The sequence below is a fragment of the Gavia stellata genome, chromosome 13, assembly GCF_030936135.1.
Source record: "Gavia stellata isolate bGavSte3 chromosome 13, bGavSte3.hap2, whole genome shotgun sequence".
Taxonomy (NCBI): Eukaryota; Metazoa; Chordata; class Aves; order Gaviiformes; family Gaviidae; genus Gavia; species Gavia stellata.
In genome coordinates, this window is record NC_082606.1 from 2,964,970 (window position 1) to 2,990,347 (window position 25,378).

Genomic DNA, 25,378 nt, shown 5'->3' on the forward strand with positions numbered 1-25,378 from the left:
GAAGTGGTCAGAGCAGCATCTTTCATCTGCTCCGTGGGTGCGAGTGGGCAGAATTAGGCCTGTCCCTCTGCAGCCACCCCTGCTCTGCGTCCTCCACTGGTTCAGAGCCCCCCCCGAACCCAGACGGGCTCCGAAGCTGTTCAAGATCTGCTTCGTGGCATGGGGATGGGGTTGCTGGACCATCTGCCTCCAGCCCCACACCAGCCTGCCCTGCTCCGAGGTGATGGGCACCAGCGATATCAACCCATGGGAGGGGTTCAGAAAGCGACCCCCACGCTGGCCCTGCCGGCGAGAGCATTGCACCCAAGAGCGGCAGCGACAGCCCCCTCAAATGCTTTATAAAGCAGATCCTGGCCCCCACGGAGAAAATCCCCGGCTCACCCGGCATGCCTGCACGTCCCGCAGCAGCCGTGCTGCGAGCCCGCCCGACGATCTGCTCTAGATTCCAAATAATCCCCTTCTCCCTTGCACCGCACTATTTTTAACCCCGATCCCGTTCACAGCCCGGCCTCAGCAACGCCGGCGTCGGCACAAGCGTGAAGATAGCAAGCTGCAGCCGGGATGCACGGAGTTGAAGCTCTCCTGGGGTGGGGGGGTCCAGCTCCCCACCCTCTTCCACCTTCACATTACTCAGGACCTTTTCTGAAGAGGGTCTGCCTTGCTTGGGGTCCTTGCACCTCCGCCGCCTCGGCGCTCCCACGCTGCGGGGATTCGCCTCGCTCCAACGCCAGCCCCGCAGCAGGCGGGTTCCCTATCAGAGACGGCCCAGTTTGGCCAGTGGATGAGTATGGGTGGGCTGGGAGCAAGGAGCGCTCAGCACCCTGGTCCTGGGTGCCCACCTCTGGTCCTGCCGGGCTGGAGGATGATGGCCGCAGGATGAATGCCCCCACGATCTACTTTTAAAGGCTTTTCTGAGGGGTTTATCGCAGGGCAGAGGACATCTGGGTGATGACCACTCGTCCTCTTTGCTCCTGTGACCCTCACCAGCCTCTGGGCACCCTTCTTCCCCCCCCGCCCCGACCCCATGCAGCCCTGCAGCGGGGTGTCCTGCCTCCCCCCAGTCCCCAAAGCCTTTCCCCCCCCCTCTCAGAGGCAACTCCCCAGCCAGCAGCCCCCCCTCCATGTCCCCCAGAAGCCACTCACCCTCCGCCCTGTCCCCCAGATGTCCTCTGCAAGGGCTGGGACGGGATGTGGGGCTGAGGTTTGGGGGGGGGGGGCAGAGGTTTAGGGGGCAGAGGGGGGGTCGGGCACGGCTGGGCTGCGGGGGGAGGCGGAGGAAGGGCCCCCGCAGCCCGTTTGCCGACAGCGGGAGTGGGTCGGTGCCATGGAAAACAAAAAGGACCCGGGGGACGGGGAGGGGAGGAGAAGCCCGACGAGGGCCGAGGGAACCGGCCCGTTTTCCCCCCCTTCCTCCGGAGGAGAGAAAGCGATCGGGCTCCGTCCCCGGTGAAGCTGCCGGTGAAGGGGTAGGAGGGGAGCGGGGACCGGCGGGGAGCACCGGGGCCGGCGCGGGGCGGGCGGGGGGGGAGCGGGCTGGCCGGGCCGGGGAGGGAGGGAGGGGGAGAGGGAGGGAGGGCTGGTTATTCACGGCTCTGGTATGCGCTGTGCCGGCCCTGCTCACCCGGCCCCGGGGCTGCCTCGGCCCGGCCCGGCCGCGGGGCAGCGAGAGAGGCGGCGGGGAGAGGTAACAGCCGCCCCCCGGGGGGGGATTGGGATGGGAGGGGGCCGGGGTGGGGAGTTCAAGGGGTGCGGGACCCCCACCCCGCTCATGGGGGACACCCCTCGCCGGTGGTGCCCTGGGGGTGCACCCCCCCAGCCCTGCTCCCCCCGCGGCTTATTCGGGGGGGTGGGGATCCGGCCCTGCAAGGTTGGGCTGGGACAGAGGGGTGACACCCCAAAATTACACCAGCCGGGGGCTTTAAATGCATCAGCCAAGGAGTACCCCCCCCTCCGCCGCCACGGCTGGGTTTCACCCCTCCATCACCCCCAGAGCCCTTGGGGCTCCTTCCCCAGCCCTTGAACCCCAGCCCTGGGGTGGGCTATCCCCGCAGGACAGGACCCTTTCTGTCCCGCCCCCCCCAGTTGTTGTGCAGAGCTTATTCAGCCTCTCCATTGCCAAGAAAATGTCTCCCCCCCCCTGCTCTAAATGACAGGGTTGGGGACTGGAAGGAGCAGCAAAACTTGCCTACACGGCAGAGACAAAGGGGTCTTGCTGCCAGCTCCTCGCAGAGCCGCAGTTAACCTCTTCCCTGGTGGGACACAGCTTCCAGACGCCGGGAATCGAGCGTGCACATCCCTTTGCAAGGCAAGAAGAAGGGGAGTAAGGAGTTAGCTCAGAAATATTTCTCTCTAAAGGCTTCCAGCAACCAGGGACCCCACACTCTCTTACTGAGAAAAAAAGCAGTTGAGAAGCTGGTTTTTTCCATGACATGGAAAAATGTGGAGATGGGGGATTGGTTTGAGGTCTGAAAGCGTGCTGAAAATCCCAACAGCTTGATGGTTTAGGGAAAGAAGGGCCGAGGCTGGTTGTGAAAGAGCTGTGGTTGGAGAAATGAAGTCTGACCCCCCCCAGCTCCCACTTTTCATCCCAAAACCTGGGGAAACATCATCCCGGGGGGTGGCATTTCATCAAAGAGCAAAAAGAGGCATTTCCTAGAGGGGAAGGAAAGGGTTTAGGGGGAAGGTCCCTGCTCGCGTACTTAGTCAAAGGCTCTGCTCTTGGCAAGGAAATGTCGTCTTCAGATTAGAGAGTCTTTCAAATAGCCTTTTCCAGCTGAAGTGCTGGGGATAATCACAGGGATGCTCTGCTCTTCTGCTGCTCCCTTGTAGTACTTGGCAAGAAAAAGCAGATCCCCATCTCGGCTCGACCCGTCCCGCTCATTCCCCCCCATCTCTGTTCCCAGGAGGAAGGATGAGGCCCCTGCTCTGCTGCCTGGGGCTGGCTGCGCTCCTGGGATGCTGCCAGGCCTGTCCCAGCGCCTGCTCCTGCTCCACCAAGAAGAACGGGCGGCTGTTGGCCGAGTGCGCATACAAGGATCTGCAGGAGGTACCCGAGGGGTTGTCCTCCAACGTGACCATCCTCACCTTGTCGGCCAACAGGATCAGCTGGTTGGGGCAGGGCTCCTTCACTGAGGTGCCCGAAGTGCAGTCGCTGTGGTTGGGCTACAACCAGATCGGGGTGGTGGAACCGGGGGCTTTCGCCTTGTTGGTGCACCTGAAGAACCTGGACCTGAGCCACAACAAGATTGCGGATTTCCCCTGGCGAGACCTCCGTAACCTCAGCGGTCTGCAGATCCTGAAGATGAACAACAACCGCCTGGCCGGGCTGCCCCGGGATGCTTTCCACTCCTTGAAGGACCTGCGCTCCCTCTGGCTCAACGACAACGAGTTGACCACCTTGGCCGAGGGCACCTTTGACAACCTGCCCTCCCTGTCCCAGCTGCAGATCTTCAACAACCCCTTCAACTGCTCCTGCAAGGTCTTCTGGCTGAAGAAGTGGACTGAGAACACCTCTGTCTCCATCACCAAGGGAGGGTCTACCCTGTGTGTGGCTCCCGGCAGGCTGAAGGGCAGGGCGGTGACGGACATCCCCGACCACCACTGCATTGCCCCCTCCGTGCAGCTCACCTACCTCTCCAACCTGGACAACACCGTCATGTACGACGGCCTCACCCTGACGCTGCACTGCAGCGTGGCGGGCAGCCCTCCGCCGGAGATCAGGTGGAAGATCCAGACCTCTAGCCGCCGCGTCGAGATCAATGGGCCCAACGTGGCGCGGGATGGAAACGTCAAACAGAGCCAAGAGCGCTTCTTGGTCTTCAAGAACGGCACCATGGCCATCCCCAACTTCAGCAAGGAGGATGAAGGCATCTACACCTGCCTCGCTGTCAACGACGTGGGCATGCGGGATGTCTCAGTCAACGTGGCCTTGGCTGGATCGGAGAATCCAGCTGAAGACCTGCTCCGAGATGACCCCCAAGCCAGCCACCTCGGGGGTCAGACCTGCTACAAGGGGGACGAAATGGATCCCTCTGGTGCCGGAGAAAAGCTGGTGATCGTTTATCACATGCCAAGGGAGTCAAAGAGCAGGGCTGGAGGAGCGGTGGCCCAGGTCCATCTGGGGACCCTCCTGCTGGCTTTGGGCATCGCGCTCTGCCGTTAAAGGGAGGAGGAAATGGTGCCTTGGGGGTTCCCCCTCTTTCTGTAGCATTTATCTTCACGTAGTGCCATGCCTTTGCTGAGCTTCTGGGAACTGTGGATGGTCAGGAGTCAAAAGGGGCTGAGACTCAGGCCCAGGGCTGGTAGTTCAACCGCTCCTTAGATGGGGGTCAGGGCTGGGCTCCATTAGTTGAGAGCTTCAAATAAGCTCGGGTGATGTAGAGCAGATCCTCACTGCGCTGCCGCTTTCCAGGCATCCAAATCTGCCGCCTCCTGACTTCTCTCCCTCCTGAGACCAAAGTGCGGCCGCAGGATTAAAGTCCACCCTCAACAGGGTGACCATCACCCATCCCCGGACCCCACCACCATAAGCCCACTTCCACCCGCAGCAGCGAGCTGTGACCAGGGAGGGGATCTCTCGCAAAGAGGATCCCACGGGTCCAGCGGCACCAAAGATGACATCCCTGCCGTGACGAGCGCCAGGGCCCTTGGCCAGGCGCATCCTTCCTACCACCAACCTCATGTGAAGCACCGGGAGCAGAAGGACCAGTCTGAGAGCAGGGGAATAGCCTGGGCACACGGTCCCGGGGCAGGTGGCTCTGGGGGACAGAGATACGGTGGTGCTTTGTAAGCAGGATGAGTACGGTAGGACACGTTGGAAGGGGCCACGGGCTTGGATCAGGCCATTTTTGTGGAGCAGAAGAAGCTTTTCCACAGGCTTCAACCCTGCAGGAGCACAAAGGGCTCCCGCTGGCTGGGTGCTGGGAGCACCCAGGCTGCCTGCACCCTCCTTGCATGTTGCAGGATCAGGCCCTGCCACCCTCAGTACCTCTCCCAGATGTAATGCAGCTGATTTTTTTTTTTCCCCTCCTTCCCTTTCACCGCTGAAGCTTGTGGTCCAAAATGCTTGGCTGGGCTGGACCCACCAAGCTGCCCTGCTCTGGCTCCGACCCTGGCGGGGAGGGATTGAGCCCAAAGAGACCAAAATAACTTCCCAGCACTCCTCTCTGATGGGAAACCAAGCGGGGGCTGTATGATGGAATGGGAGGAAGAAAGATTGGGAAAACACAGAGAACAGAGAGAAGCTGAGCTGACCTATAAGCCATAAACACACTCCTTAAGTGCTTTAGCGTTCCCACGCGGGACATATATACCATACCCGGCTGCGCCAGGGTGCTGGGGGACCCCTCGTCTCATGGCGGGGGGCTGAGCATCTCCATCTCCCTCACCTCAAGGCATGGGTGGTCCGGCTCGCGTGCCTTCTGCCAGTGCTTACCTGCGGGAGCTGGACGGACCCCTGCAGCCACCCTCGCCTTATAACCAAAGCTGTATGAACAGCAATAAATAAATACCTTTTTTTTTTAAAACAAGCCGGTGCGTGCTGCCTCTTGTGCACCCCCAGATCCCCCATCATCTAGGGTACCACAGCTCATCACCAACCCCCTTTCCCCCCCCCAGCTCCCCCAAAGCCCTTGCAGTGCTGTAGCATCCCCCTGCAACGACCCCGGAGGGAGGATGTATTTCTAGGGTACCCAAAAATGCCCCCATCGCTGCCTGCAGCAGGCAAGGGAAGGCTGCGACACCAAAACCAACTGAAAAGCAGCTGGGCCAGAGTCTCGGGCCTCCAGGCAAGCTCTTTGGGCCCACGATCCGGTGTCCAGCCAGCTCACAGGGTAAGAAAAGGGGCAGCCGAGGAGCTGCCACATGCCAGCGCCCTCCGGGTACGGCGCCGAGGTCTCCGCAGGGATCCCGAGGCAGAAACAGCCAGCAGCTCCTCGCATGAATGGCCTTTGATGCTAACAAGCAGGCCCATATTTTTCCCATTAGAAGCAGAAAGGATGAACAACATCGCGGTCCCAATGAGAGTTTTGGTTTCATTTCGTAGGGTACAACTTTTATCATCAATTTTATCCCAGCCGGGGTCCTCCCCTCCCTGCCTGCCTGGGAATAGAGGGGTACAGGAGCTTATTCCTGCAACCTCAGTTGGGAACAGGGTTTGGAGCCTGGGATGAGGATAACAAATAAGATTTAGGCTCCCAGCAGCCCTTAGCCGTGCCTGAAAGGTCTCTCCATTCGTAACAAACAGGGCACTCTGCCACTCGGCTCCTGGGTTGGATGCTGGAGGTGATACAGCACTTGGCGTCACCATCTTGAGCCACCACGGCTGCCAGCCGGTGTAAGTCTGGGGTGCCGCAACCCCCCCATCAGCTCTTCTCTGTCTCTCACGTTTGCAAAGCCATAGCATGAACCAGATCTGAATTTCCACTCCCCCCCCCCATAGGCATTTTTTTTGTTAAGGGTGGTTTTCAGCCAGATCAGCTCCCTGAACCTCCTCCCCATCAGCTCAAGGTTGGTTGATGGTGGTGTTGGGTTGATGGTTGGACTTGATGATCTTAAAGGTCTTCTTCAGGATTCTGTGACTGCGGGTGTGCGGGGGGGGGGGGGGGGGGGTTTAGGGAGGAGGTGAGAAGGAAGAGGAGCTCAGTTCAGCCCCAGGGCACCCCTCTTGTGTCAAAAGAAGGGAAAGAAAACAAGCAAATCGATGAAGCCACCTCCTGTCTTCCTCCCAGGGCTGTCATCTCTCACCTCGGCCCCAGCCAAAACATCTCCAGGAAGCCTCGGGCAGGGCTGTGTAAACAGATGCCGAAATCCAGCTCCACCCATAGCCCAGAGCTGCGAAAGATTTCAGGGATTACCAAGGCTGTCTTCAAAGCCCCAGAGATGCCTTTGGGATGGGCTGCAAGGGAAAGGCGCAGCCTTTGCCTTAGGGCATCCCTTCACTGGATCCGCGCAGGACACCCAGCACCCACCAGCACCGCGTACTCTCCTGTGCTCAGACACGCAAACCCACACACGCAAAGCCCAGAGCTGGGAAAACAGCGGGAATTGCACCTTGGGCTCCTGCTGTCTTAAAAAGAAAACCACCCAGCTCTCCCTCCGGTGCCACCGCTGTCACCCAGTTTGGGGACATTGTACTATGTGCCAGACAGTAATCAAATACGATTAAAACGGTGCTGGTTTAATCGTATTTGATCAGTGGGCAGCGGATGCGACAGGGTTTTGAGCATCCGAGCGCAGCGGGTGGCTGCTGGGGCAGCACCCGCCGGCAGCAGACGAAGGCAGGGACCTCCCGCTCTTTGCTGGGGTGGAAAGGGAGCGGGTCGGGCTCCTGGGAAGGGGCTGGCTCCCACTCAGGGAGCTTTAATATTGTGGGGAGATGCCAGAACACTCCAGGCAAACCCCAAAGCACGGGGCTCAACCTCGCTCGCCCCTAAACCGCATCAAAGGTGCCGCAAGCACCCCAGCAAAAGGGCATGGGGTCCTGGAAAGCCTGCCAAGAGGAGGTCTGCTCACCTCCAGGGAGATCCCTGGGGCGAGGGGCTCAAACCCCCTCGAGCAGAGGGGATGGCACAGCAGTCCTGCTCCGTGCAGGGCGGGCTGCAAAGTCTCAAAGGCGCCTGGCTTTAGTTTGAGACGGTGTTGAGACGGTGTTGAGATGGAAGAGTAAGGAGCCACCAGTACAACGTCCCAAGAGCCCTGCCTGCAACAGGGGGCTGACGCCGCGTATCCTTCCAGCCACCGAAGGCAGGGTTTTCAAGGGATGCGTCATGGAAAGAGGTGAGCCAGGAACACCTTGGACACCTACCTTTGGTGCTTTAGCCCCAAAATGTCCCGTTTCGGTTCCCCTCCTTCATGGGAGCTGTGGTTTAAGGGCCAAACATTTTGATGGGAAAGCAAACTGAGCAGCTTTGCGTTAAAATGTCCCTGAAGTGGGGAGGGGGATCACAGATTGGGTCCCATCCTCCCCAGGTCAAGCAGATCTACCACAAAGCCTCTGCTGAGGAAGGTCAGTCCCAGCCATCACCCAGAGACATGACTACGACAGTCCTCGTGTCCCTCCTGCCAGGTCTGGCTTATTTGGGAACTGCCAAGGGACCAAGCATGCCCCGAGCATAGGAATGAGGTATGTGATTTATTAACCTTCCCCAACTCGGCGTGTCCAAGCGAGGTATAAAACCACTTTCTACGGATTCAAGCTCAGCTCACTCGGGGGAGTCACCGGACCTGGGGAACCGCTGGCTTTAAACAACATGGGGTGGCAACAAGAGGGACCGGAGGGGATGAGAGTTATGGGGAGCAGAAAACAAATGGTTCTGCAACCTCACAGCCCAGAGCAGGAGCAGATGGGGATTTTAGCCTTCACAAAATTGGGGGGAAAAAAGTCCCAGGGTTAGGTACAGCTCCCGAAGGGAGCCAGGATCAGACCTGAAAGGCAGAAGCTGGGGATGGGGTTGGCAGTAGGGACCTTCTCCACAGGGACACCATGCTGAGATGGGGGTAGCTCCTTGTGCTCAGTCTGGTTGAGGATCCCTCCACACACACAACGCTTCTCCGTCTTTCCTTACTGCCCTGGTGCTGGGCACTTGTGCTTGCCTTTTATCAGAAAGGCAGCTGTTGAGAACTGGTGGGCTCATTGCAGGAGTGACTCATAAGAAGATGTTTCCGAGATGCCTGAAGGGTTTAGCTTGGCTCACCAACCCCTCTCCATCCAGGTCAGGCTTGGAGGTGACCATTTGTCTTTACCTCTGGACCTTAGCAGTGCTTCAGCATGGACCTAGAGCTTAAAACCAGCCCCCATCACCGCTGGAGAGGGACCAGAGGCTGGAGAGGGGCAAGAGGTGCCCAGAACTCCTGCTGGTGCAGGAGGAGAGTCAACGGGAGACGGGGCTGGGATGGGACGGGAACGTGCGTGGGAGGCGGAGAGGTGGGGGGCTTCTCTGGAGGTCAGGGCTTGGGGGAGCTGAGCTGGGTGCCGTTGGCTGTGGGGTCGGAGAGGGCGGTTTTCCGGCAAGCTGTCAGCGAGGGGTTGTTGAGGAGCGTGTAGGCCAACCACCACCGGGCTCGGCTCTGCTTGAACCTGGCTCTTCTCAGCGGCGCCTTCTTGGGCTGCACCAGCTGGATGCCTGAAAGGAGATGGGAGGGGGGAACTGTCTCAGCCCCAGCTCCCCCTCACTGGGGCTGCCCAGGTGCCATCTACACCCTGGGGTGACAACAGAGGAGCCCTGTCCTGCCCTTGCACGGGCAGAGGGACGGGGGCAGCTCCCAGGATGGAGATGGTCACAAGCCAAAGGGAGGCAGTGGCGTAAAAGCGGAGGGAGCAGCAGAACCACGACCCTCAATGCTCCCTTGACCCCAAGGCACCACCAGCATCTCTAGAGGAGCAGCAAACCCCCAGAGGAGCCCCCGATGCCACCCCACAGCCGTGCATCCCCCCGGTCGGTGGTGGAAAGGTCTCACCTTCTTCCACGTTGCTGGCCCGGAGCGCCGGTGGCTCCTCTGGCCTGGCTGGCTGGAGAAGCAGCAAGCAAAAAGCTTTCATCACCGGGTGGGACTGGCTGACCTCAATTTTCAGATAGTGGCAGTAAGTGTGGTAGCCTGAGGGAACACAGCCCACAGTAAACACGTGGCGGGGAGCAGACTTCGTGGTTCCCCCCTCCCTCCTGCCCTGGAGCAAAGGGAAGGGTTGTTTGCCAGGCTCCATCCCTGCTCTGCCAGAGCAGCTCTGCCTCCAGACCCGGGGATGTGGTCCGCTCCCAAAATCCCATCGGGAAAAGCAGAGGAAGGGCTGAGCTCTCCTCCCTGCTGCCTTTAGAACAGGAGAAATGAGGGTCTGCTGCCTGTGGGAATGGGGTCTGGCCACTGGTGAAGCCCAGAAGGGCATCACCCACCCTTGGGGATGGACGGAAAAGCAGGACCAAGCGGGCATCGGGAGGAGCCACTTGCTCCAGTTGTCCCACCTGCCCCTTTCAGAACACAGATAATGAGGACCTGAAGCCACCCTCGGTCCCAGCAGCTCCAGGTGATGCAGGAGCTCCCAGCTGTGTCCCCCCCAGGAGCTTGATGGTGGGAAAAGGGCCCCCATGCTCATGGAGGCACCCACCCCCATGTCCTACCTGGGTCGAAGGTCTCCACGCCGCGGTTCAGCAGGCTGATGTCCAGCTGGCAGAAGTGGACGGCGTTATAAAGGCCAGAAATGACCATCCTCCACACGCCGGCCAGGACACCCACCAGGACGTTGATGGGGAAGAGCAGGTAGGTGACTATGTAGAGAGCTCTCCTGTGGGTGGAGGAGGAGTAAGGAACACAAACACCACGGGACGGGAAGCACGGCCCTTCCCTGGCAAAATAAGCCTCCCACCCTTCTCCCCCTCCCCAGCAGACACAGTCCCTCTTTGAGGTGTCTCCATCCCATGGAGAGAAGCAAACACCCTTCAGGGCTCTTGGAGAGGAGACAGCCTGGTGCCCCATCAGGACTTCAAAGCTTGGTCTCCAGCACGCATAGGGTCTCCATTTCTCCTTGAAGATTTAGAAACCGGGCAAATCATGAGTATGGTGGTTTGGGATGGAGGACACCAGCTCCTGTGGAGGCCAGAAGAGCCTACAGCAGCCTCCCCACAATGCCGGGCAAGCGGTGGAGGTGATGGAAGTGCCTTGGCTGGACAGAGCAGGACACCTAGACCCATCTGTCACCCTGGTCTTCAGCGTAAGGAGACAGCTTAGGCAGTGACACCGTGCATGAGTGAGGGACCACATCCACTGGTAGCACCTGAACCAGTCCAGCCGATCCTGAGGGATCTGGGCTTCCTCCGAGGCTTGCAAATGGGGGTGGTGGAGCAGGGCATAGACCTCACCAGCTTCACCCCACTGAAATCAAGGCTGTAAACGGACCATGACCCTCTAAAGCATCTAAAGAAACCTCTCTGGGAGCATGAAGCCACTTAAACCCCTCAAACCCACAGGCTTTCCCCCTTGAGCTCACGGCACAGAGGACAGCGACAGGACAAGAGGAAATGGCCTCAAGTTGCGCCAGGGGAGGTTCAGGCTGGATATTAGGAAAAATTTCTTTACTGAGAGAGTGGCGAAACACTGGAATAAGCTGCCCAGGGAAGTGGTGGAGTCACCATCACTGGAGGTGTTCAAGGAACATGTGGACGTGGCATTGTGGGACATGGTTTAATGGGCATGGTGGGGTTGGGTTGATGGTTGGACTTGATGATCTTACAGGTCTTTAGCAACCTTAGTGATTCTGTGATTAGGGGCACCCACTGCATTCCCAGGGTCCTGGACCTCAGGAGGGACAGGTCTGCCTCAGAGGCCCCCCCACATCCCCAATACCTGTTGGTGAGCTCCTTCCGGAGGGGATGCTGCTCCAGGAATTGGTAGCGAGCTGCCAAATTTTGCACGATGACAGCAACAACCAGGGTCAACCAGAAGGGCCTGGGGGGGAGGGAAGAGGCAGGTTGGACACCAGAAGGGTCCCAAGCATGAGACACCATCTCAGGCAGCAGAAACCTCCAGCAAAGTTGAAAGAGTCCAAAATAAAACCTCGCCTTGACAGACTACCCCAAAACCCACCATGGCCATGGCACCCACTTGGGTCTTCCGTCCCTCCCCAAGGGCTGCAAGCGCTCACCACATGTTCTGAATGATCTTGAAGAGGTGCGTGTTGGTGCCGGACTGGAGCGGGATGACGAAGAGGAAGGTAAACCCCACCGAGCAGATGAAGAAAATCACTTGCTGGATGAGGAGACCTGGGAGGGAGACATGGGGAGAGAAACCATGGAGGGGGAGGATGGTGAAGCGGTTCTTGTTCTTGCTCTTATTCCCCAAACCCGTGCTCGTTGCTGAGTGTATCTTTCATTTTAATCCCATAAAAAGCCTGCGAGATCCTTACCTGCCTCCCCCGCTCCAAACACAATGCTCCGCGCGGGATTTAATTACAAGTGCAGCCTTTCTTATCACTCCCCACATTATCCCTGCCGAGAAGAGCCATCACTCGGGGCTGCAACTATGATGCCTCATCATAAAAATCAGCCTGAGCTCCGATTTCTAATCGTAAATCACACCGAGATCAGCAGCGGCTGTGGTTCCTTGTGCTTGAGCTTGTGCTTCACCTCCGCTGCTTTGCTTTAATGACTTGAAAACCAAGATTTTTAAGCAGGAGGTAGATTCACGGCAGCACAGCGAGATGCAGCCGGCTCTGCCGGGGATGCACCGAGCACTGAGTGGCCAAAGGAAAGCTGCTCCTTGCTGGCAAAGGGGTGCAAGGACTGAGGCTCCCCAGCTCCTACCTCCGCGCTGATCTCTGCAATCTGCCTGCAAAATAGGTCCCCTTTCCTGAGGGATGGTCATCCACAGACCTGGTGGTACCCCCTGTCCTTCCATCACCCCCTTGGACCCGCAGCTTGACTCTCCCATGCAGCATCAGGGTGCTGATATGGTTGGGTGTTGGACATGCACCACCTCAGATGCTGCCCGGAGTCACCTCCCATGGGGCAGAGGCACCTTAAAATATCTCCAAACCATGGTGGGGTGAGGATTTTTAACCCCTTTGACATCCTCCGTCCACCCGTGGGACGGCCAGCCCTCCCAGCCAGGGAGACCCAGGCTCTGCTGGGGAAGATGCGCAGCGAGGAGCACCCGGGATGTGAAGACCGGGACCAGAGGAGACAGACGGTCCTTTGCACGAGATGCTGCGACAGCTTCTCAAATCAAAATATTTGGGCTTGAGCCAAAACAAGTCATCGTTGTTCCCCCCCCCCTCTTTTTTCTCTTCCCTACCATTTGGTGTTCAGCATGGTCCTTCCCGCAGAAGGGCAGATTGCATTTGGGGAAAGAGGAACAAAAGCCGTGCAGCCCTCCCTTTGCAAAATGGGGCAAGAAAGGGGGAAGAGATGCTTAAACCCAGGGTTGGCTGTGCAAGGTGGGGGTCCACCACCCATCCACGCCCCAAAACCCATTACCCAGGCAGGCAAAAGCCGTCTGGAAGCTGGCAAAGCTCATCCAGCAGACGACGGCTTGTCGGGATGGGCGGAGGATATGGGCTTTGTAGAAAACATCCAACACAGCCCCTTGGTAGAGCGCCTTCAGGTTATTCCTGGGGAGAGGGAGAGAGAAAGAGAGCCGCTGCATCCCGGCTGGGTGAGAAGGTGAAGGCGGGAGGAGCGGGTACCACCCCGTACCTGTGCATCACCAGCGTCCTCAGCAGCATGGCGCAGGTCAGCAGGCAGCAGAGCACCAGCGAGCAGATGTAGCAGACTGCGGAGGAGCAGGGGGAGACAGCCGGGTCAGGGTCAGTCCCAGCAAGAGGATTTTATCGTAAAATGTCTCTCAGGAGCGTTGGGGGGGGGACTGAGTTATGGGACTTCATGGATCTACCTACCCCGCAGCGGGGCACCGTGCCTCAGTTTCCCTCCCCACCCACTTTGTGATACAGGGAGACCCTTCTCCATCTCCCAGGCGGGCACGAGCTGGTGAGCCAGCAAAAGGGAAGGGGAAAGCCAAGCAGCCAGGGGAAATACAAGCAGTTAGGCTAGCCCAGCGCTGGAAAAATCATTGAGCAAGCTGCGATAAGCGGGCAGTGAGACAGAGAGAGCCTAGGAAGACGCTCTCAGAAAAGGGGACGCTGTGGGGGGAAAGCAAGGAGGTGGGGAAGGAGGGATGGAGATGTCAGGAAAACAAAGAGGGGCTTGGAAAAGCCATAAAAAGAGCCCCCCTTGGCTGGTGGCACCCCAAGGTAGTGCTGCGGAGGGAGGGGGGCACCCCCGCCTTCCCTGCGCTCCCCCATCCAGGGCTTTCAATTATCTGGGGTGCGGGGGGCCATCTGCTCGATTCCAGCACATATCAAAGCCCGCAGGCGAAGGGCAGCATCTGCAGCGCGGCGCTGCCGGCTCTCCCTGCCTCGCCGTCTTGGCACGCGGCGGCCACTCGGAGATGCCTGGCACGGCACCAGCCTCACGCAGCCGCCTTTCCCCGCTGCGGCTTCGGCAGCTGGTTTTTAAGTCCCCCTGGAAGCTGCCCTGTCACCAACTGCTTTCCTGGACCATCCTCTGGGTTAGAAATCTCTCTGATAAGTTCTGCAATCCTCCAAAAAAAATCACCTACGGCTGCAGGACCTGGCTGGGAACCCACCTTCCAGGGACCACAGGTAGTGCTTGACGGTGTTGAGCTCCTTCTCCATGTCACCCGGAACGGCCGGGCTCTGCGATGGTACCAAACCAAACTGGACCAACAACACCACGATATCCTTCGTCATCCCCGCCCGCACGATCTGGATGGTGGGGACGACGGCTACCAGGAGCAGCAGGGTGACCTGCGAGGGAGCGGTGCCACGTGAGCCCCAGGTCACGGCATCCCATTGCTGAGCCATTGCCTTAGCTTAAAGATTTAAGGCTGGCTGAGCCCTGGAAGCACATGGCCAGTTGCTGCGGCTCAGCTGAGGGATGGTAATACCTCGAGGCATGTTAATACCATCCCCGTAGCCAAAATTGTGGCGTGACGATGACCTCTGGGCTCCTCTGCCTCGAGAGGACAAAGCCAAGAAGGCAGGGAGGGGGCTCTGCTTGGCATTCCACCATCAGCATCACCTGATAGACAGCGATCACGGCCGTGGTTATGGACAGGACAAGCTTCAGCGGGATCCGGAAACCTGTAAGGGAGAATCGGAGGGGTGTATCGGAGAGAAGCTGGGATGTGGGATCACGGGGGAGCAGGCTGCAGGTCCGCCCAACCCAGCAGCCAAAGCAAACACCCGGGGGGAGAGCACCAGAACAGGGCAGTCAAATATTAATTGGGATTTCCCCAAGGAAATCCTGCAAGGAGATATAGCTGGGAGCAGTTTCTCTGTAGTTTGGCTGGATGGGCTTCCTCCCTGTAGATCCTCTTTCCCTGCAAGCCCGTGAAACCTCGTGCGCCCGCAGCACCCAGTGCCAGCGGCCGGATGCTGCTTCGTGGGGAGCCGCGTCCCTTGGGGTGCCACCTCCCAGGACAGCCCCTGCTTCTTCCACGGGCAGAGAGGGCGAGGATTAGTTCCCCATTCCCAGGCTGTTCAGGATTTTACCCACTTATTGTAGATTTTCTTGCCTTATTGTAGCCTTATCAAGCATCGGGCTGCAATATTAGCACAACTCATGCCTGAACCTTGCAACCTCAGCCCACCCATACCCCCGTGATGGGGGGGGGGACATCCAGCTCCCCACCCCAAACCGCAACAGTTTGTGCGAAGCCGAGGCGTCGCACGTGCGGCGGGCAGCAGCTGCCACGGCACAGATGCTTTGGGGAAGGAGCCAAGAAAGGCATTTGCTCTCCCCGGGGAGGGGGAGGCAGCCTGTTTGCCGAGCCGCTGCTGCAAGCCAAGAGCAGAGCTCGCGCCTGCCCGCAGCCTACCTTCCTCGGGAGCGTAGATGTAGGAGCGTAAATACGTCTGGACCCTTGATAGGAAGCTCTCTTCTATCTTTGCGGAGCTGGAGGAGGAAGCAGAGGGTGAAAAGGATCTCCCTCAGAAGCAGGGACCCTCTCTGCCCCCGTTGCAGGCAGAGCTACGGCAAGGTGTTGTCCTTACCTCCCCTTCCGAGGGCGTTTGGACAGGACAGCCTTCAGGTACTTCTTGTAATAACCTCGCCCCGTAACCTTAAGGAAAGCAGCAATGAGTTGCCCGATTTGAGCACGGGGACACGCTCAGGCACTCGGGGCAGGGAAGGGTCTCAACAGAGCATCTGCATCCCCACCCAGCAGCCACCTCCTCGCTCTGCTACCCCCCGGCCACCCATCCATTTCTAGCACGATGCCCCGCAGCACCCTCTGTACGGGATGCGGGCGATGGGCTCCCAGCCCTCCTTTGGATAACGAAGGTGTTGGAGCGATGCTGGCAGCAAATCTTCCGGCACGGCAAAGGTGGAAATAAATCTGCCTTGTTCCCATCAACGGAGCAGCCCCAAAACCAGGCGCACCGGTAGGACAGCTGAAAACCCTCATTCCCATCAGCCAGCTCCCGGCAAGCGCCTGGGGGTCACTTCAGTCCACGCTTGAGCTGATGGGTTGGTTTTTTTTTTTTTTTGAAGTAGGTTTTTCCTCCTCTCTTCCCAACAAAGCCTCAGCTTTTCCCCAAAGGGCCGGGGATTATCCAGCCTGCCAGGAAAACAAGGCGACCCCAGTCCCCACCTGAATGGGATGCATTGATGCCTTAAGCCTCTTGTACTAAGGAGTTTACTCCAAATATGGTTTTTTCACTCTCTCTCCAAATCCAGTGAGATAAACAGAGCTGCGACCCGTGCCGTCGGAGGGGAGGCAGCTCCCGGTGCCGGAGCAAAGCGGGGAACACGTGCACTGGCAGGACCCCAGTTCTCCCCGTCCCCCAGGCAGAGAGATGGGTTGCGGGGCAGGAGAGCACCCAAAACCACGCAGGTCCATCAAGGGGTTCTCCCATGCTACCACCCCCCTGAGTCACTCCGTGGATCTTCGTTACCTCCTTATCCAAGGTCTCCTCCTGCACGGTGAAGCTCCTGATGAGCAGGGCTGGATACCAAAAGCTTAGGAGCATGAGGCAGAGAATGATGGGGACGTAAGAGAGTGTGGAGTAGTACCTGTATATCTGGGGAGAAGCAGAGCTGTCACACCCGAGACCACCCCAGCCTGGGGGTCTCGTCCTGGGCGGGTGACACCTTAATGTCACTTCAAGGAGGTGAAAAAGCCACTTCCGACCCTGGGCTGCACCAGCCTCCTTGCTCCTTCCCCGGGCAGTGGGACACGTACCTTCGGCGACTGGGGACAATCCACCTTCTGCCAGATGTGGACCACGCAGTGGCACCAGGAGAGGAGGCAGCCCACGAGGTAGCTGACCCTGTGCCGGACGGTGGCACAGGCGATCAGGGGGTAGTAGAAGGCAGGGTAATAGAGCAAAGCCAGGATCTTCCAGTACTCTAGATGGGATGGTGGGAAGAGAGGAGGGAGAGCAAAACAGGCAGGAGAAGGCAGCGCTCTCAGTATGGACCAGGGTGAACAGGTCGCTCAGGGTGCCATGCAAAGCTGCGTGCCACCTGGGTGGGGAGGAGTGTGGTGCCTGCGGGCCGGGAGGGTGCTCATCTTACCCTGGGTGCTCTGGGAGGAGTGGGTGATGAGCGGCAGAGGGTCCCTGTCCAAGACCAGCACGCACAGGGAGGAGAACAGGATGCCGAACACCGCAGCCACCAGCCCTTGGTTGCCTTCCTCCTCCAGAAAGTTGGCCGGGCTGGAAGCCGAGGAAGGGATAAGCCTGACAGATCACGGGCACCCTGTCCCCACCATCCGCTGCCCCAGGGCTGGTTTATCCCACTCTGCACACCTCAGCGTCCCTCCACCCGCTTGGCTGCAGGGTGCCAGGGACCCTGGGGACCGGGGTGCAGGGCCAGGGTACCTGAGCAGTCCTGGGATACCATTCCAGCAGCTCCGGTGGAGACGCCTGCGTTTCACCAGCAAGGACAAGCCCACGAGCACGGCCAGCTGCCAGAAACCCAATGGAGGGAGCAATAAATACATGGGGGGGGGATCGGGGCTCCGATGTGCTCTTATGTGATGGGAGCCTCCACGGAGACACCATCTCCACCCAACACCCTAAATCCAGCCATGGTCGAAGCAGGGATGGGCACTTCTCAACCTGCTCCGATGAGTTACGGGCTCTAAACGCCTCAGAGGGACCATGCTGGGAAAAAATAAAAATAAATCAAAGCCTTCCATTGACTACAGGCACGAAACAAAGTCTGGAGATGTGCGAGTCCCTCGTTAGAGCATCCCAGCTCAAACCTCACTCCAGCCCAAGCTGAAGAGCCCAGACCTGCTATCTGGGAGTCGATGGGCATGACCTGAGCCGGGGGACAGCAAATACGGCGTCGGGACAGATAACCCACCCTGTGGGACTTGGCAGGTACTTACGGAGACGGGTGCCATGCAGATATGATACAGTCTGGGAGAGATGGTGGGTTCGCAGTCTGGGATTACGCTGGGAAACATGCTAGAAAGAGGGGAATAAAAAAAAAAAAGAAATCACGCGTGGTTGTATTTCGTCCCAAAAGGGCAAAGCAAAGATGCTGAAGTAACGCCCACGGACACGGCAGCAGCGGAGATTTCTGTCTGATGCTGAGAAGGGGCAAACCCCCAAAGAGCTGGGTTACACAACCGCCAATAACCAGGGATGAAGTCACCCTCACGAGATGACTTTATGATCAAGCGAGAGAGATAACCCCCGGCAGCGGCCCTGAGCTGATCCCCGCAGGGGCTGGGTGACCTCCCTGCACATACAGGGACGCTGAGGCTGAGCAGGGGATCAGCAACAAAGGATGAAGCCCCCCTTTACCCCTGTATCCATTTTGGCTCTATTTTTGAGGTTTGCAGCCTGCAAAGCAGCAGTTCTCCTCGTCACCTAAGGCACTGCACTTATTAAATGCCAGCTGGGAGGCTGAAGACCCCTTGTAGGGTGGTTTGATGCCTTTCCCATGGGAGAGGGACCAGCCCCAGAGCTGGGGGGACGGCGGAGGTGACGGCTGCCTGGGGTAGGTGCCTACGGGACGGGGTCCCAGACCTGCATCCCCCCGGCCAGCCAAGGCCGGCCGAGCAGGCGTGCCAGGCTTCGCTTTATTTATTCGCTCTCTGGCCTCCATCACATCCCTTAATCTCTGCTTTGCCGCAGCCCTCCTCCTCTCCCCAAGGTCAGGAGCGATCGTACCCAGCCACCTTCACCCAACACTGGGCAGCGAATCCCTGTCCCGGGAAGCTGAACTCCCTGAGCCCCATAACTCATGGGGGGGAACCCCCTGAACCCCATAACTAGCAGAGGGGGAACCCACACAAGCCCTCGTGCCCTCCCAAACCCCGCAGCGCCGGTGGGGTGGGCAGGGATGGGACACCAACTGCAGAGCTCCCATGAGCAAGGCTGCAGGGAAGGATCCGATAGTGAAATTAGGATTTCTCGGGCATCATATGTCCAAGGCTGTCACCAACCTGCCAGAAAAGGCTTTATAGGACCAGCTGCCATTAGCAAAGCTCCGATTTCTGCCTTTTTTTCCCCTCTCTGCCAAACAGCTGGCCTTGGATAGACCAGAAAATTCCTGCTGTCCAAAAATATCCAGGCTCTGGAAATCCAGGGCGCCTGCCCGCAAGATTGAGAGCACAATCCATGTCCATCTACCCTTTTTGGTATCACCAGGGCTTCAGCATCTCAAATGAGAGCATCCAGCTGCCAGATGGGCAAACCCCTCTCCCGATGCTGCCTCCATCCCTTCACTGACCATGGCTTGCTGCAGGAGGACACCCAGAGAATACCCCGAAGGTTTCTAGCAGAGGTGGGGGTCATTCAGGTGGGGCTTTACCTGGGGAAACCGGGGCTGGGCAAGGAGGTTTCAAAGGCTGTTTTGCAATGCAGAAGATTAAGGACGAGGAAGAACCCTTTGGGCTGGGATCTCCTCCTGCTTGCCCTCGGGATTAGGTATCAGTCAACTGGGTGGCGTAAAACCCACCCGCAGAGGATTAAGTCAACAGAGGGACAATAGATGCTGATAGATGGGCCTTGGGATGCCCAGCGTCGAGCCTTGTGGGACTCCTCGGATAAATCGCCCTGCTGCTCCGTGCCTCAGTTTCCCCTCCCTATAGCACTTCTCATGTCCTTGGGAAGGGCACTCAGCCAGGAGAGCATGAAGCGCTGGGTCCTCGCTGTGGGGTTGGGCCCTGGGGTCCCGGCCCCGGGGCAAACGCAGCACTGTGCTCTTGGGAGTAGGCTCAGTTAAAGAGTGGATCATCACAGATGGAGAGGGAATAGGATTTACAAGACCCACTGATACACTAATTGGAGGGGGGAGCGAAGCACGCAGACATCCCTGCAAGCCTAGGGATGCTCAGCCCTATTTTGCGGGTAGGAAACCTGTTCAGGGTCACCATGCCGTGCAGGGACCCGGTCGAGCACCCCAACCTTGCCAGTAGATCAGGGCGTGCTGCCGACTTGCTTCCCCCTTAGCCAAAATCCGCATGGCTGCGTGCGGAGACCTGGGGCGGGATGAAGGCAGGGGACAGATTTGCAAGGCTGTGCAGTGAGGATGTCTTCATACCCAGAAGCAGGGAGCCGGAGCAGTCCTCTCGAGGCCAGCAAAGGCTCTGGGGGCTTCAGAGGGGTCAGGGCAGCAAGTTAACACCATGAATTTGACTTTGCATTTTGGGGAAGGCTAAGCTAGCAGAGGTGACCGCTGCGGGATTTACCCCAGCTCTTACCAGAAGCACCCTAAAAATGCTTCATTTCTTTAGGAGGCCCAAACAAGCCTTTTTAATCACCTCCTGCTCAGCCAGGAATAAATCCTGGCTCTGCTGCTCAGGGGACGTTGCCCTACGGAAAGGGGATAGAGCAGCCGGACAGGGGGCTGGCGGCTGCCCAGGGTGACCCCAGCAGGGACAGGGGGACATGTGGCACCCGCCAGCAGGGCTGGACACTTACTCATCCTGTGGCGCAGCCGGCTCCACGGTTTCGTAGATGTACCAGTCAGAAACGAGGTCGTCGGTGCCGGCGAAGCCATTGTCCAACGGAGCATCGTGCATCCCACCGGAGCCGTTGGCTGCCATGGCTGTCTCCTTCCTCCCACCGTGGGCTGGAAAGAGATGGCGAGAGGCAGCCGGAGGCAGAAAGCAACCGGGTTTTCCCAAGGCGGGTCCTCCTGGGCTCTTGGAAATGTGGGGATGGAGGCGCTGAGCCAAGAGGCTTTATCTTCTCGGGTCACTCCCGCAGCCCAGGGAGGGGACTGGGAGCTTTCAAAATCCAGCTGTGCCTCCAAGGATCCAGCTTTTATCTGGACTCGGAGGGAAGGAGAAGGGACGAACCCCCCCGCCGCCGCACAACCCGAGAGCTCAGGGCACACCTAATCGTCCCCCGGCCGCTCCCTGCCCGCCGCGGGATGCTGATAGACTCGGAGCCTTTGTTTGGGTTGTTTAACAGCTTTTACGCCAACGGCTCAAAAACTGGCGCAAGGGTCAAGTTTTGGGCTCGGCGGCACGGGCTGGGCTGGCAAAGCGGGGATGAGATCTGACCGCGGCTGGGGAGCCCGTGACCCATGTCCCCAACGTCCCTCGGTGCCACCAGCTGCCCCACAGCATCCAGCCTCCCCCAGCCCAGGGAGGAAACCTCAGCCCCTCTTCCTTTGTAGCAATAAAAAGGAAGAAGGATTTGTCGCGGTGCCAGACCCAACAAGCTCTCGTTCCTCCTTCTTCCCACTATTTTTTGATGACTTTGGCCCAGACAGCCCCACGCCCTCCGCTGCTGTCCCAGAGCTGCATTGCACAAGCTGTGATGTGCCTCATCTACCATTGCCATCAGAGAGACAGCACCCAAAGACGTCCCCAAACACCACGCAGCGATGCTCAGTGCAGCCTCCAAACCCCAGGAACCAGCCCAGAACCTGGGGACACCTCATGCCACAGCTTGGGGATGTCACCAAACCCCCCCCAGGGCAGCTCGGTGGCTCCGAGGGGACGGGTAGGAGACGGATGACTGAGCCAGCAGCTTTGCTCCGGGCTGCTGTTTGTACAGCTGGTGTTCACCAGGGACCAGGATGGATAGAGCACACCAGCTTCAAAGAGATTCCCCGAATCAGGGCTGAGGCACTGCAGGCAGCCCCGTCTCTGGACGGACAAACGGCACTCGCCGCCACGGTCACGCTGCTCTGCGGCCTGATGCTCCACTGGATATCGCGTCCCCAGCCAGGTTTTGGGTCCCCTCCAGGGACTCCAAGTCAGGACATGAGACCTGGGACCTTCACCTCCCTTCCCAGAGGGCCAAAACTCAGCTAGAAAGCAGGTTCCCCCCACACCCCAGAATTTGGCCCAGGTCAGGGTGCCACCGCCGTCCCGCTGCCCCCCAGCGCAGGCTCCAGCAGAGGAAGGACGGACCCCACCAGCCCCAGGTGAGCACCCCACTCAGACAGACCCCAGAGCCCATCCTCGACCCACCCAGCGCACGTCCCAGCCTCAAGGCATCGACTCTCCAGCCATCCCTTGGTTTCGCCTGCGCCGGGGAAGTGGCTCTGACCTCACCTCCCAGGAATGTAGCACTCCGTAAAAAGGTATAGAAGGAGCCTGTAAAGTTCATGGCAGTGCACACACGCACGTCTGGAAGCCCCTTTCCACTCCTGTGGGGTCACTGAAGGGTGGCAGGGTGGTGGCACCGGCCTTTGGAAGTTGGGGACAGGATTTGGGCAGGTAAAACAAGCCGTGCCAGCCCTGGCATGGGGCAGCATCCCTCTTGGGATGCCATTTCCCCCACCAAGCAGCGTTCAGGTGAAGGACCACATCCAAAAGCCACCAAGGCATTGCCCATGCCCCTCTCACCTCCCCGTGGGGTCACTTGGAGAAGGGCAACCAGCAGAAAGCAAGACCTGCCTCCCCACCAGCCCAGCCGGACAGCATCGCCCCGTATGACCCACCTCTGAAGGAGCCAGCAGATGCCACCTCGGCAATGCCCTGATTTTCTGGCGCCCAGGGACACGGCGGCCGCAGAAAAGCAGGGAGGAAAGGAGAGAAAGGCTCCATGAGAGGCACGGCACGCAGCCGTCAGGGAGCCCCGCCGGGCAAGCCACAGCCTGAATCCACGCCAGGCAGCGACATCACGAGACCAAGCTGACAAGCTCCCCGAGTGGTGTGTCGGCTCTCCTTCCAGCACATCCTTGCTCAGAGTATCACACACAGCCAGACCCCAGGGCTTTGCTGCCAGTCTCTGGCTGGGTACGGGACCAAGATGGGTCCACGCTGCCTCACCAGGTGATCTTCAAATCCTCCAGCCCAGCCCGCTCATCTTCACGAGATGGATGCTGTCCCAGCTCCTGGGGAGGGTCCCCTCTTGAGGTCCACCAAGCAGAGTGGCAACATCTCGGTCACCATCCATGAAGGGTCTGGAGAAATCAGGAGGTGCTTCAGGGCCTCCAACCCATCTTGGGGACACCGCCAAGCGAGCCACGGCAGCGACAGTGTGACACAGGGACACCCAAGCCCGGACCACAGTGGGTCTCTTGTTGCCTTGGCCAACAGGGCTGGTGCTGCGCTGGGGGAGAGACCGCGCCGGGGACAGGCGTCTCGGCCAGGGAGAAGCCCACGATGAGGGTCTTCAGCCTCACCGAGGCACGGGGAAGAGTTTACCCCCCCCCCCCATTCCTGCCCAGGCTGCAAATCCCGGTGTCCCGGAGGAAGAGAGGCAGGTATGCCAAAACCTCAGCAGGATCAGCATCCCCAGCCAGGGCAAGGCCACCGCTCTCCACCCTGCTCCACGGGCGCTGGCTCCTCTGGCTGGGGCCGAGCCAGGAGCTCGCCGAGCCCCTCCGCGCCCCACATTTCCCCGAAACCTGATCTCTTTGCTCCTCTGCGTAACCTCTGCCGAAACAGGCTGGGCCTTTGATCGCAGCAGCCTTGCCCGAGATTGATGGGTTCAATAAAGCTCCTTCGTATTCTTCATTTCCCACTATCCATCACTCTCTGGGGAGCTTTTGCATCCCACCGCTATGAATTAGACTTGGGGGGGGGCGGGGAGAGAAGAGGGGAGCCGTAAGGGAATTACCCCCCCTTCCCTCCTCCCATCCACCCTAATGGTGATGCCTTGTGTACAGCTTTTAATAAAAATGATAAAGATCTCATTTCACAATTGCTCAGGGAGCCCTTGGGCCGAGGAGGAGAGGAGGGGGGGAAACAAAAGAGTTGTTTAAGTGAGATGCTCTAATTCAATTGCCACGCTGGTGGCCGCTGGGCTGGTCCCCGCAAAGCCAGGTAACCCGGGGATGGCTTCGGAGGACGTCAAGGAGAGGAGCCGGTGACGCAGCTCACGAGATGCTCCTTCCCAAAGGGGGATTTAGCGCCTTCAGCCGACGCTCGGTGAGGCAAAGCCCGGTCTCACATCAGCACAAGCCGAGCCAGCCAATTTCAGCCCCCCCAAAGTCCACCAAACTCAGTGTCCCAGCCCCAAAATGAGATGAGAAAGGTTGGTTTGCTGCCACTTCTGCTCAGCCGGGAAGGGCGAGGGGACAGTGGGGACTTCGCAGCCCTCCAAGCACCAAGGACGCGCCAGCCAGCCCTCGCCCGGAGCTTTTTGAAGACTTTGATCACCTTTCTGGCAAAGGCAGAGCTTTTGCCAGCGTGAAGATCTCATGCTGCCCCCAAGTTCCCCAAACACAAGTGCCGAGGAGCCCACGCACACCCCGGACCACCTCCGGGAAGTCACTGCCCGCTCTTCCCCCGGGACAGGCTCAGCCCGGGGGACTGAGGACGTCAAACTCATTGCACTGGTGAGCTGATGCAGGAAGCCCGGTGGCTGGTGAACTCATTGCACTCCAGCCCACGGCTCTTCCCATCCCTGGGGAAAGCCCCTGCCTGGGGCAGGGAAAGGTCCAGAGGAAGTTTTTCATCCCATCCAGCCATCCCGCTCCGACAGTGTTTTCCTCCCTCCTCCCAGCTCAGACGTGGTGAGACCAGTTCTCAGCCAAATGGACCCCCTTTCTCCCCCAAATCCCTCCCGCACCCCGACCTCCACCACCCTGGGGAGAGCCCGGGAGCCTCCCCAGCTCTTCCCAACCCCTTTCCTCTGCAAACCTGGAGCCTGCAGATAATAAATCCACCGCAGAGATGATAAACACATCAGCAAGCCAAAGGAGAAGCCCCTTTCTCATTTTAAAAGCAAAGGCAGCTTAAATATTTAAGCCAAGGAGGCTGTTTAAGGTTATTTTTAGGCTCCTGACCCCACCCCCAGCCCTTCATTTCAAAGCAAAGGCAGCACCTGCCGCACACGAAGCCCCCCTCACCCCGCAAGCCAGCGAAGGGAAAAAGTCAGGAGTTTGCAGGATGGTACCAAAACCTGCCCACAAAATCATACATCAGCAGGGAAAGCGGTGCTGGGGGGGGTTCAGGGCAGAGCACCCCATAATCTCAGCTCCTCTGATGCTGGGGCGGGGGGGACACCGAGCATCTCCCAGGAAAAGCCTTCCCCCCCCAGGGATTGCTTCCCAGGAGGGAGGCAAAATCCCTGCTTGAGGGCAGAGCTTGGATTTTTTGGGGGTCCTGCGCCCCCAGAGCGGGATTTACCCCACCGTAAGCGAAGATGCTGCAGATTGAAGCTCCTAATTACAACCCGGAGCAATCAACCCCGCCGGTTCGTTAAGCCCGGCTTCCCCCGCGACGCCAAGTTTGCAAGAAGTGACGACAAAAAGAGGTAAGACGACCGAAAAAAAAACCCTAAAAAAATCCAATTTACCTTCTTCCAACCAGCCACCTCCTTGCGAGGCACCCAGCGGTTTGGCTCGACGGGGGTCTCGGGAGAAGCGCGGCCCTGCTAAGCGGGGTCTAAAGCATCCGCAGGCGGGACCCCGGCACGGATGCAGCCATGCGAGCTTAAAGG

General features: G+C 59.0%; 2 protein-coding genes across 3 annotated transcripts; one reads left to right on the forward strand and one right to left on the reverse strand.

Annotated features, from left to right (window-relative positions):
• Nucleotides 1-1,408: 1,408 nt before the first annotated feature.
• On the forward strand, nucleotides 1,409-5,525 carry ISLR (immunoglobulin superfamily containing leucine rich repeat). Of its 2 annotated transcripts, none has more exons than XM_059824011.1 (2): nucleotides 1,409-1,466; nucleotides 2,904-5,525. In XM_059824011.1, exon 2 carries the CDS (start codon nucleotides 2,912-2,914, stop codon nucleotides 4,160-4,162), a length of 1,251 nt encoding a protein of 416 aa, XP_059679994.1. In that variant the 5' UTR covers nucleotides 1,409-1,466; nucleotides 2,904-2,911; the 3' UTR covers nucleotides 4,163-5,525. The 2 variants fall into 2 exon arrangements, with proteins under 2 accessions (XP_059679994.1, XP_059679995.1); XM_059824012.1 differs by lacking the exon at nucleotides 1,409-1,466 and adding an exon at nucleotides 1,659-1,684.
• A 3,418-nt stretch (nucleotides 5,526-8,943) lies between these two features.
• STRA6 (signaling receptor and transporter of retinol STRA6) lies at nucleotides 8,944-20,574 on the reverse strand. Its single transcript, XM_059824127.1, has 17 exons — nucleotides 20,450-20,574; nucleotides 17,905-17,983; nucleotides 17,390-17,475; nucleotides 17,085-17,224; nucleotides 16,750-16,916; nucleotides 16,463-16,588; nucleotides 15,560-15,627; nucleotides 15,385-15,461; nucleotides 14,586-14,647; nucleotides 14,131-14,311; nucleotides 13,182-13,257; nucleotides 12,963-13,096; nucleotides 11,633-11,750; nucleotides 11,335-11,436; nucleotides 10,113-10,276; nucleotides 9,457-9,594; nucleotides 8,944-9,122 (listed from the first exon to the last, which is right to left on the reverse strand). Exons 1-17 carry the CDS (start codon nucleotides 20,572-20,574, stop codon nucleotides 8,944-8,946), a joined length of 2,022 nt encoding a protein of 673 aa, XP_059680110.1.
• Nucleotides 20,575-25,378: the final 4,804 nt, after the last annotated feature.

Excerpts from the sequence above, each read along its gene's own strand:
- STRA6 (XM_059824127.1), bottom strand. The coding sequence starts at position 20,574 with ATGGCAGCCAACGGCTCCGGTGGGATGCACGATGCTCCGTTGGACAAT. Across the intron at positions 17,476-17,904 it reads TCTGCATGGCACCCGTCTCC|CTGGCCGTGCTCGTGGGCTT; the intron begins GTAAGTACCTGC and ends GGTTTCTGGCAG. Across the intron at positions 16,917-17,084 it reads CTCCTCCCAGAGCACCCAGG|AGTACTGGAAGATCCTGGCT; the intron begins GTAAGATGAGCA and ends CATCCCATCTAG.
- ISLR (XM_059824011.1), top strand. The coding sequence starts at position 2,912 with ATGAGGCCCCTGCTCTGCTGCCTGGGGCTGGCTGCGCTCCTGGGATGC.